Here is an 11004-nt window from a genome sequence, read left to right on the forward strand (position 1 = left end):
AACAAATGTAAATGAGCTACAACAACATCAATAGGCAAATTAGTCAATTCGTGTCAAATCTGTTAAGAGAAAGAAAACATTATCATTTAGCTTTGCGAATCTGAATTAGTGTTTAGACTCTCTCGCCTACTTCAATTTTATTTACTTATTTTTATATTATTTTCACTCTCTTTTTTTTTTGTTTCTTTTTTATTCCTTTCCATCACTTCTTAATAAATTAACTATACCAAAATACCTAAAATATGCTATAGATATAAATTTTAAGTATGTATATATAGAAATAAATTCAAATATATAAATAAAAATAAAATGAAAATCATTGTTATTTTGAATTTCCCTTTTAATATTAGAACTCATATATTGTTTATATTTAATTATTTAAATTCGAAGAAATTTATTATTAGACAAAAATGATTTTTATATCATAAATATAAAAAATTCTATCTATAACCAAAGGGAGGCCCTACTTGCCATCCCAACTTTACCCGGATAGCATGCACAGCCAAAGAGTCGCAGTATTTCCAGATAAGTCTTAACTTGCAGAGGGATTCAAACTCATGAAAGCAAATGCAAAATGCGAAACTCTTTAGTGATGGGGACCAATTAACTAACCTTGGATTGGTGGTAGGTTGGTGCATCATTGACGTGTGCAGCTTCTGTCTGCTGCTCTAACAAAGAGACTTCTTTATAAAACGCGGGAGACAGAGCGGAGAGAGTCGCTGACTAGGTCCGTCAAGAAGGAAGAAAGAAGCAGAGAGAGAGAGAGAGAGAGAGAGAGAGAGAGAGTGAGAGAGTGTGAGGGAGCGAGAGTGAAGATGGTGGTGAAGGTGTACGGGCCTGACTATGCGTCGCCGAAGCGGGCGCTGGTGTGCCTGATCGAGAAGGGCGTCGAGTTCGAGACCGTCGGCGTCCTCTTCAAAGGCAAGCCCCGAGTACCTCGAGCTCCAGGTCTGTCCCGTTCGTTCTTGAAAGTCCAACTTCACTTTCCGTCAAACTCTCGACAGCTTGACTTTTCATCTTGTCTCCTTTCGTGGGTACTTGGCATTTGAAGTGTCTTGTCTTATTGACGCTGATTCGGATCTCGTGCGCGCGCGCCTGTGTAGCCCTTCGGATCGCTTCCTGTGGTTCAAGATGGCGACTACACTCTGTTCGGTAATGCTCTCGACTCTTGGCTTCTTGCATCTTTCTTTTCTTTCTATTGCTGTTTTCTGCGGTATTGAGATCAGAGCACGGGGACAGACGGATGGTTCTTTAGCATGCAGATGTTCCTAATTTACTAGGGCTGTTTGCGTCGTGGACCTCTTTGGTGTTGTATTATTCCTGGCGTGTGTCGTGTTTTGTCGGGCTATGTACGCGACTAATTAGTACAATGCCAGTGACTTTGGTGAAATTAAAATTTAACCACCTACTAACTAACTTTTGTGGATCTTTTACAACTTGAAAGAGCAACTTCATAAATGTTCCGTTCACATGTCCAGCACTCACTGAACTGGTGTTAGATGAGCTGTTAAGAACTCATTCTAGGAGATAAGTTAAGTCTGCATTGCATGCGGGGGAAGAGGAAAAATTATCCAAAAATTTCTAAATCTATTATAATTTTGTCAATTTAGTCATAAACTTTTTAATTTTGTTAATTGAGTTTAAATATATTTGACTTTTTTCCAATTGAGTTTCTTCGACCAATTTTGACATGAAATCACTAATGTGGATGTTAGACGTTGTATGTGATACGGCTGGCGACAGCTAGCGCTAACATACACAATTTTTAATAATATTTGAATATTATTTATTTATTTATTTGTTTGTTGCTTTTCCTTTTCTTTATTTTTTTTCCTAACCCTAGTTGCAGGCTAGGTAGCATTGACATTTTCCAAGATCTTTCGTGTTGTGTCAAACATTTTGACACGCTCCGACACATTTCCACACGTAGTCAACAGGTGTTAGAAAATCCGACATCCGGCCCAACAGGATCTAACATGTGAGTTTATAATTTCGACACGTGATTTCGACACACATTAGGTTAATTTTAAAAAGTTTCACTAAAAGAGGAGTCAAAATATAAATATGTAAAAAAAATAAAAAATAAAAAAATAAAAGGGAGAAATAAAGACTTCTTGTTATATTTGATGATGAAATGAGGATTGTTTTTTTTTTTTTTGACTTCTTGTTAAATGTTAATTTAATAGTGGAATGTGAATTGATTTTTTTTCCTTCAAGTTTTAAAGATTATTTGAACGGAATATAGCTGGATTTGTTAAATTGAAACAATGAATCATATCAACAAACGATAAATTAATGTTTTTAGTGTAAATTCATTGTATGCTCTTTTATTATTATTTATTTATTTGTGAATCTAAATCAAATTAATTTTATTAAAATAATCATAAAAATGATAATTTATCATGTATATATAAAAATATATATTTAATATACAATGCGTTTTAACGTGTCAGAATTCTCTATTGTTTTAGAAAAAACGTGTTGACGTGTTACATTGTGTTATATCGCATGTTATCTTATGTCGTGTTGCATGTCATATACTAGTATCAGTGTTGCTAGAGTTGCAGACCACAAGTGAGAGAGTTGGCCTTTGCCTAGATTTAGGCGAGGGCTGTGACACCCTTGCTTGGCTTGGGTAAGGCGAGGGCATCCCTCACCTGGTTTTGGGTGAGGGCCCTAACCTAGATGAAGTGAGGGTTGCCAGCCTAGGATTAGAAAAAGAAAAGGAAAAAGAAATTTTTTTATTAAAAATTTAAAAATATTAAAAAATTGTTCACATCAATGTCACTCCATACTACCAAATAAAGTTAATGTCTAGTTCAGTGATCTTTAACTAAAATCAGCTAGATGAATTTAATTGGCAAAATGTGGAAGGATTTAAGGATTAGATTGAACATTAGAAAATTCAAGGAATTCATTAAATTAATAAAAGTCAAAGACAACGTTGTACTTAGGCTAAAGTTTTAAAGAGTGTCATTTTCTCCGAGGAAATTTATGCGAGCATAATGAATTTCAATCTACCGTACAAATATGTCAGATAGCATGCGCATTGCCAGAGAACAATCTATCAAAGATAGGTCAGAGGAAATGTTGCAAACCCTTCCAAGGCATATGCGAAGTCAAATTCGACGAAGGTAATTAGTAGCATACCAACGTTGACCGATTATCTAACCTTGGATCTCCAAAGGAATCTGGTCGCGAACAGTAAGTTGGTGCATGACGGTATCGTGTGCGACTTGGTTTAATCGTCTGATAAGAGCTTCCTTTATAAACCCAGACGCAGAAGGAGAGAGTCGATCCTGAAAGATATTTGGAAATCAACTGGTCCGTCGACAAGAGAGAAGAAGAGAGAAAAATGGTGGTGAAGGTGTACGGGCCTGATTATGCGAATCCGAAGCGAGTGCTGGTGTGCCTGATCGAGAAGGGCGTCGAGTTCGAGACCGTTCCCATCGATATCTTCAAGGACGAGAACAGATCCCCTGAATTCCTCAAGCTCCAGGGCCTGTCTCTGTTCTTGAAACTCGCGTCTCTTTGGATCGGACTGGAGTTTACATTTTCTTCGTGGGTACTTAGCATTTGAGGTACTTTATCTGATTGTTTCTGATTCGGATCATGTGTGTGCGTGCCTGCAGCCCTTCGGATCGGTTCCTGTGATTCAAGATGGAGACTATACTTTGTTTGGTAATGCTCTCGACTTTTGGATTTTCACATCGCACTCCGACGCTTGGACCGAAACATGTGGAAGCACGGATGGTTCTTCCGCATGCTGTCGCTTGTGTAATTTGTCGGGTTAAGGTTTGGTGTTTAAAGTCTAAGAAGCTCTGCAATGAATAGATACCACAGGAAGTTGAGAAGCCCGAGTTCTGTCGACATATTCAGTTGATATTAGCAGCTCGTTTTAGCTCATGGACGTCCGGTGATTTAGCTTTGCGACTCCTTTAATCACTTGCGTGCTTTGACAATAACTTTCGAGTGTTCTTTTATCCTCTCAAAAAAAAAAAAAATGCTGGTGTAATCAAAATGCATTAGGGGCGGAGGATTTGTGCTCGGAACTCAGCACCTTCCGGCATTTGTTAGGTTAAAGTTTAGGTTGTCGTCTTTATAATTGAACTTTTTAAGAGTCTGATCAATCTCGAGTCGAAACATTTGCCTAAGCAATGGATGATTTAAATCAAAGCTCCATGGCGAAATAGTCTGAATTGGGAAGGATTGGGCGTGCGTTTCAGCGATGAGATGCGAGTCTTTCGAGTATTTTCCCCATCAGTCAGGATTGCTCAGGTTTAAGGAAAAGAGGCCAGACTCGTCAGTTGGCTATCTGGGGAGTATCCAAGGAAGAGTAAAGAGTAGCTTCGAAAACTACCGTTTCCTATGTTGGCCGAAGGCCGTCGATTATCTGTTTGAACCTGCATTTTTGTCCAATTACTTTCCTGACCGATGTCGAGGCAGAATGATCAATTCATAGTCATAAAAACATCCCACTGATTCTGCACTGTTACTGTTGGTCTAGCGTTGTGAGACTGACTGCTTGTAAATTCAAAATCTTACCGCTGGTCTCTTTTAGGTTGCGTTCTAGATTATGGTCAATTTCATGCGGGGGGGTAAAGATTTGTCTCTCTGTAATGGATCCTATTTTGTTCATGCAGAATCGCGGGCCATCGCAAGGTATTATGCCCAGAAATACAAGCACCAAGGGACCGACCTGCTGGGAAAGACGATAGAGGAGACGGGGCTCGTCGAGCAGTGGCTCGAAGTCGAGGCCCAGTGCTACAGCCCGCCCATCACTGACCTCATCTACAAAATTGTTTTGGACCCGATTAGGGGACTTACCCCGGATCCGAAGCTGATCAAAGAGAGCGAGGACAAGCTCTGTAAGGTGCTGGACATCTACGAGGAGAGGCTGTCGAAGAGCAAGTACCTGGCCGGGGATTTTTTCAGCCTCGCCGACCTAAGCCACCTCTCGTTAACGCAATACCTGATGGGAAAAATGGGGAAGGAGTACCTGATAAGGGACCGGAAGCATGTGAGCGCGTGGTGGGATGACATCTCGAGCAGGCCTTCATGGAAGAAGGTCGTTGAGCTCTGGCCCGGTCTGTATTAGGACCGTTTTTATTAGGTCCGTCGGATGCACCCGAGTTCTTGGTCTGTGAGAAGGGAGTAGTTGCTTTCCGTGGACCATCGAGTCTCCCTGTGCCTAATTAGTACGTTACCACTCGATCCCAATCGACGGATTTGGGGGATCTAATAAGCTTTGTCGAGTCTAGTTTGTGAAAGATATTGTGTCAAGTGGGATCACTCCAGTGAAATTATCCTCTATAAGGCCTTTTTTGATGTTGTATCCTTCTCTAGTCTAGAATAATGTGCTCTCTGCTAGATCTGAAACATCATATAATGGTTGTTACATGACGTGACAATGATATAAAATGTGACAAGTTAAAAAGTATATTACATTAGGCACATATTTACCTGAAGAATTATGATTGTCAATGTTGGGCGACTCATTCAATATCCTTGTTAGAAAAATTGTTAATTCATTGAGTTAATTGGACTTCTCTTCTAAAAAAAAAGTATCCATTGTTAAATGATTCTAATGCCAGACATTTCTTTTCTTGAAAGCCCATATGTCAATATATTCCTTTCATTCGTAAAGTAGAAACTTAGGCTCCATTTGTTTAATATAAAATGAATAATTTAGAAAATATTTTTCTAAAAAAATCGTTTGTATTGCTTGAAATAATTATTTAATACAAAATGTTTCATTATAGGGTCCGTTTGTTTTGCAAAAAATATTATGTTTCTGGAAAACATTTTCCTAGAATTTTCCAGTGTTTTGCCTAAATCTAAACTTCAAGTGGAAAATATTTTCTACCGTTCATTAGCTAATTTAATTGTTTGGGAAGAATTATCAAAAATTGAATTTTAATATTTCTAATTAACCAAAAAATTAGTTTTATTTTTTTATATTTTTTTTAAAAATGAGTTTTTAATTATTTGTATTCTTAAAAAATTGATTGATTTATTTATTATTTCTTTCCTTTTCTTTTCCTTCCTCCTTCTTCCTCCCAGCTTCTCCTTCCTCCGCCATCGCCTCCTTCCTCCATTGCTGAATGCCTGACGATGGTTGGCTGTCTGGCAACCGACCAAGACCTAATCGCCAGATCCAGCAAGCTCGAGGCTCGGCCGATCTCACTAGAGTTTCGCCGGGCTCTGGTGAGCCGCGAGCTCGCCCGAATTGGCAGCAAAGCTTGGGCTCGCTTGGATCGGGAGCTCGATCTTTGCTGCCAAATTCAGCGAGCTTGTGGCTCGCTAGAGCCCGGCGAACCTCTGGCGAGCTCAGGCGAGGCCCAAGCCTCGCCCAGCTTGCTGGATCCGGCTAGGCCCGAGCTCTGCCCCAGGCTGGTGGGGCTTTGCCTCGCCCGATCTGGCGAGGCCCGAGCTCACCGGGCATGGGCGAGCTCGGCTTCGCCAGATCAAGCTAGGCGGAGCCTCGCTAGCCTAGGGCGAGGCTCGAGCTGGCTTGTGGCTAGTCACCAGCCACCAAGGAAGAAGATGGAATGGAAAAAAAGAAAAGGAAAAATTAAAAAACTCGAATTTAAAAAAAAACAAAAAAGAAAAAGAAAGCATAAATGTGTTGGTGAAAAGAAAGAAGGTTATGGAAAATTTTTTTCTCTTCTCAAAAAAGGAAATCATTTTCCACAATCTTACAAGAAGATTTTCCATTGACTGGAAAATATTCTTTGACCATTTATTTTTCATCATCCAAACACCAGAAATTTCGGAAAATATTTTTCCAAAAGTTGTTTTTCGCGAAACGAACGGACCCATAATGTCTAAACATTTTTTCGTGTATGATGAAAATATTTTTTTTTCGTGTATGATGGAAATATTTGTATTATATATTTTTGTAAACAATAGAAAAAATAATTTTTTAGTGATTTATTTTAATTTATTTTTTGTGAAATAAATGCATCCTTAAAATATATTTTACTCCCATGACCATGTAAATGGTGTAGGGGCTGCTAGAAGAAAATCTTGTACCGACATTGTTTTTTTTTCCTACTGCTTTGGTTGCTGCTCTGGCTTTCTGCTTGCTAGCACTCAAGTCATATTTCTCAAGTCATCGGGTTGCACTCTTGCCGTCATGGATAGCAATCTTCAACTATGATTTTCTGGAGTCATCGAGTGCAATTTCACCCGAATTTCGATTTAAGTCATAAATATCTTATGCCATTATGATGACAGGTCACAGGTCGTAACAGGAACCGAATTCCTTTTAAAAGTTACAGTGTTTTGTGGTGATTTAGAGTTGAAAAACATCACAAAGCAATTGAAGTTGTACAGCAAGCCATTACGCAGCATCAAGATCCCTCCTCTTGTCGAACACGTCTGCATGACTCGGCTATTGAGTTTCCGAATTGGGCCTTCACCACCTGACTCCCTCGGAAAGTGACTAGAATGACGTTTCGTTGTCAAAGGAAAAAAAATTGGTATCGTGCAAGTCGATCGCAACTGGCCAAAATTGCACCCCTTCATAGTCTTGTCGGTTTGTGTAGCGGTGACCTTGACCCCTACAACAAGTCCACACGGACATGACTCGAAAAGTTTGATCCATACGAGACGCGTGCCACATCCTGAATTCCATGGAAATGGGGAAACGATACTGCTGCCCTTCTACTTGGAGAACGCATTCTCAATCCCAAACTTGATATTAAAATATAAGTACATCATACTATCTCAACTCATATCCAAAACGCAATTAGCGAAAGCTCCTTGCCATTAGCGCTCTGTTCTTGCTTGTCAATAACTAAAGAAGTTGAAAATAAGCAACTATAGCTCAGTAAGAAGTGCATATCTCTTTTAAGCAGATTGAGCATCTACTGTGCATGTTTACAGTACCAAATCAAAACTCATCTAATTCAAATCCACAATATTGCATATGTATGAAATCAAAAACAAGTTTTATCTTTTCAATAAAAATTTATACATATAAGAAATACTCTTTTCATCAATAATATTAAAGCAAATATCAATGGTCCAATATATTGATCAATCTCATCAATTCACATATTGATGGTCTATTCCATTGACCAATGATTAATTTCACATTACACATCAATGATCTATTTCATTGATTCATTTTATGCTTAATATTCAATCATAATTATGGCACAATATCTAGTGAAAGAAGACCAAGGCAATGTCTTTGCCTGTTAGCAGCTAGTGGTTTGGCCTATAACAATATCCTTAAGCTTTAAAAACTCGTAACTAAGTTTGCAACAATAATAAGTATCAAATCGTCATATTCTAATAATCCACAATACCAAACCTAGATCCATCTCATAATCAAAATACTTTGATACAAACCAAACATATATCCTTTGACCGACAAAAAAAAAAAAAACATATATCCTTTCAAAAATCAATTTCTTCCTCAAAACCAATCCATAATTGATATCATAAATGGTTTTCTTAATATCAAACATATATCCTTTCACAATATAATACCTTTATAAATCAAATTCACAAATCAATACATATAGCTTTATGCAATAAAGCATTTCCCAAATTATTTCACAATAATCAACTTGTAAATTGTTTCCAAAAATTCTTTCCACACTATTTCAAATAATCATAAGGGCAATAAATACCCGATTCAAATTTTATGTATCAAATATGCAATGAACATTATTTCTGCCATTTAATTAAATCATACTTTACACATAATATGCCTAATCCTTTTCATTTTCAAAATATGAGTTTAGAAATTCAAAAAAGGGATAGCATCATTCACTTGAGAATACCCAAAACTAAACAACCTAGTTATACGAGCTGACAATCTTGTAATTTATAAATTAAATGAGAATTTACATCAAAACTAAGTAAAACACTATCTCAATTACGAATTGACTGAACTAAGCTTAATCCCTAACAAAATTACTGCCATGCGCAACAAATCACTCACCCATTGCGAAGATTCAAAGCTAATCGTAATGTAGAGCTCATGCAGAAATCTCTAAAATTTCACTTCGACTAAAAAGTTACTTTAAATCAATTCCCGTCATATTTCATGGCTCCATAACGCTCTAGTTATGATTTTCTCGTAATTCCACATCTTAAAACTGAATTCATAGTTTAAATTTCACATAATTTCGAATTTGTATCCTGATGTTGAAAACTACTCCGAATAAACAAACAAATGCCGTAAATTCTTATCATAAAAATGAAGTTAATCCAACTTGACGAGGATTCCAAGGTGTGTGCGCTAGTTCTTCCTCTTTACTTTTTCCCTTTCGTCTTCCTTTTCTTTCCCGTTTCCTTTTCCTTTCTCTCTCGGTGCGGGCTGTCCCATCATTACTCTTCTTTTTTCCTTTCTTTAAATATGAAACTTTTGACCAAATATAACAAAGAAAAACCAAATATTACGATTTGTCTTTTACGATGCTGTGCCTCTGAGCATCAGCTGGATCAATATTCGTTATAAGGTTTCTCCGCATTCCTCGGCTTGATTCAATCCAAGACAGTAACTTTCAGGACTCGCCCTCATCAGTGGGCAGCCAGGAAGTCAACCAAAGCAGCGTACTTGACCAGCATTGCAGGGTGAGATCATCACGGTTTACTTTTGCAATTAGGTTTGACGAATTAAATACGAAAAAGTTTCGGAGGAGAGAGTCACAGAAATGACCCTTCCCAAAAACACCTCCCTTCTAACACTTGAACCGATAGTCTTTTCCATAGCAATATTTCATCTGAGCGATGGTGCTTTTTGCTCTTCTAATTCTGTTGTCGCATGGAAAATGTTATGAGGTTTCTAATATTCCCACGCGTGATGATTGATTTGGGTGAATAATGGCTTCGAACATATAATAGTCGATTACCCCTTTCTTCCCTGTGAAGTTTAGATGATCAATAGTTTACTCAATTGTAGGTGCAAAGGAAGTCAACAAAGAAAACCATTTTGTAAATGATGCAAGGAAAGCTCAAGTGTGCATTTTCGATTGGCCAAATCTTCCTACTCCCTCGAATAATTTAGATTAAAAAGAAGACCGATTATTATAATCTATGGCTTGCGGACATAGGCCAATTTGACCCGTCACCTACTACCCAATTCGAGCAAATTGGTAATTGCCTTTCTACAAGCAAGCGGGCCATGTGAAAAAATAAGCACGGTGCTTTTAGCCATGTCTGGTGACGATTATTGAAAACTTTCAGCCGAAACTAATCAAAGGTGTGGAGTATAGGTGCGACGCCAATTAGTGCGAAAGAAATTGACAAAAGACCGATCTTCAAGATTACAAATGTCCCATGGAGCATGACGGATTTTAACAATTTTAGGCTGTCTTTGTTCATTTGGATTTCTAGTTAAGATACGACTAAATAAAATATGATATAGTAGGATATGAAATTAACGAAATCTTGTCTATTATGTGGTAAATTACAATAATAGAACCGAATATTTTCATATCCTATCACGTCTAATATTTGGTATGAATAGTATATCAATATAAATGATTATGAAAATGTACAAAGGGAGATGTTAAGAATATCTTACAGTTAATTGCTAAAGAAACCTTAAGTAGACAAAGATAAAATCCATAAATAAATCCATAATTATTGGACGATCCAAATCTTAAACAATAAATGAGCTCATTGCAACATTTCATAGTCATGAGTTTGACTTTGACGACAAATGTGAATGAGCTATGACAACATTGATAGGTAGATCGGTCAACGCGTGTCAAATTTACTAAGAGAAAGAAAACATAATCATTTACCTTTGTGAATCTTAATTAGTGTTTTGACTCCCTTGCCTACTTCAATTTTATTTACTCATTTTTATATTATTTTCACTCTCTTTTTTTTCTTTCTTTTTTTATTCCTTTCCATCATTTCTTAATAAATTAACTATACCAATATACCTAAAATATGTGATAGATAAAAATGCTAAGTATGTAATATAGAAAATAAATTCAGATATATAAATAAAATTGAAACCAAAATCATTGTTAT

General features: G+C 37.2%; 1 protein-coding gene across 1 annotated transcript; it reads left to right on the forward strand.

Annotated features, from left to right (window-relative positions):
- Window positions 1-3355: 3355 nt before the first annotated feature.
- On the forward strand, window positions 3356-9478 carry LOC139881898 (glutathione S-transferase F9-like). The gene is made up of 4 exons (XM_071866295.1): window positions 3356-3491; window positions 3625-3681; window positions 4644-5071; window positions 9458-9478. The coding sequence occupies exons 1-4, from the start codon at window positions 3356-3358 to the stop codon at window positions 9476-9478; spliced, it is 642 nt and encodes a 213-aa protein (XP_071722396.1).
- Window positions 9479-11004: the final 1526 nt, after the last annotated feature.

This window comes from Rutidosis leptorrhynchoides, unplaced genomic scaffold (assembly GCF_046630445.1).
Source record: "Rutidosis leptorrhynchoides isolate AG116_Rl617_1_P2 unplaced genomic scaffold, CSIRO_AGI_Rlap_v1 contig209, whole genome shotgun sequence".
NCBI lineage: Eukaryota > Viridiplantae > Streptophyta > Magnoliopsida > Asterales > Asteraceae > Rutidosis > Rutidosis leptorrhynchoides.

Coding starts and splice junctions, on each gene's coding strand:
- LOC139881898 (XM_071866295.1), top strand. CDS start 3,356: ATGGTGGTGAAGGTGTACGGGCCTGATTATGCGAATCCGAAGCGAGTG. Junction 3,492..3,624: donor CAGATCCCCTGAATTCCTCA/AGCTCCAGGGCC, acceptor ATGTGTGTGCGT/GCCTGCAGCCCTTCGGATCG. Junction 5,072..9,457: donor GGCCTTCATGGAAGAAGGTC/GTTGAGCTCTGG, acceptor TCTGAGCATCAG/CTGGATCAATATTCGTTATA.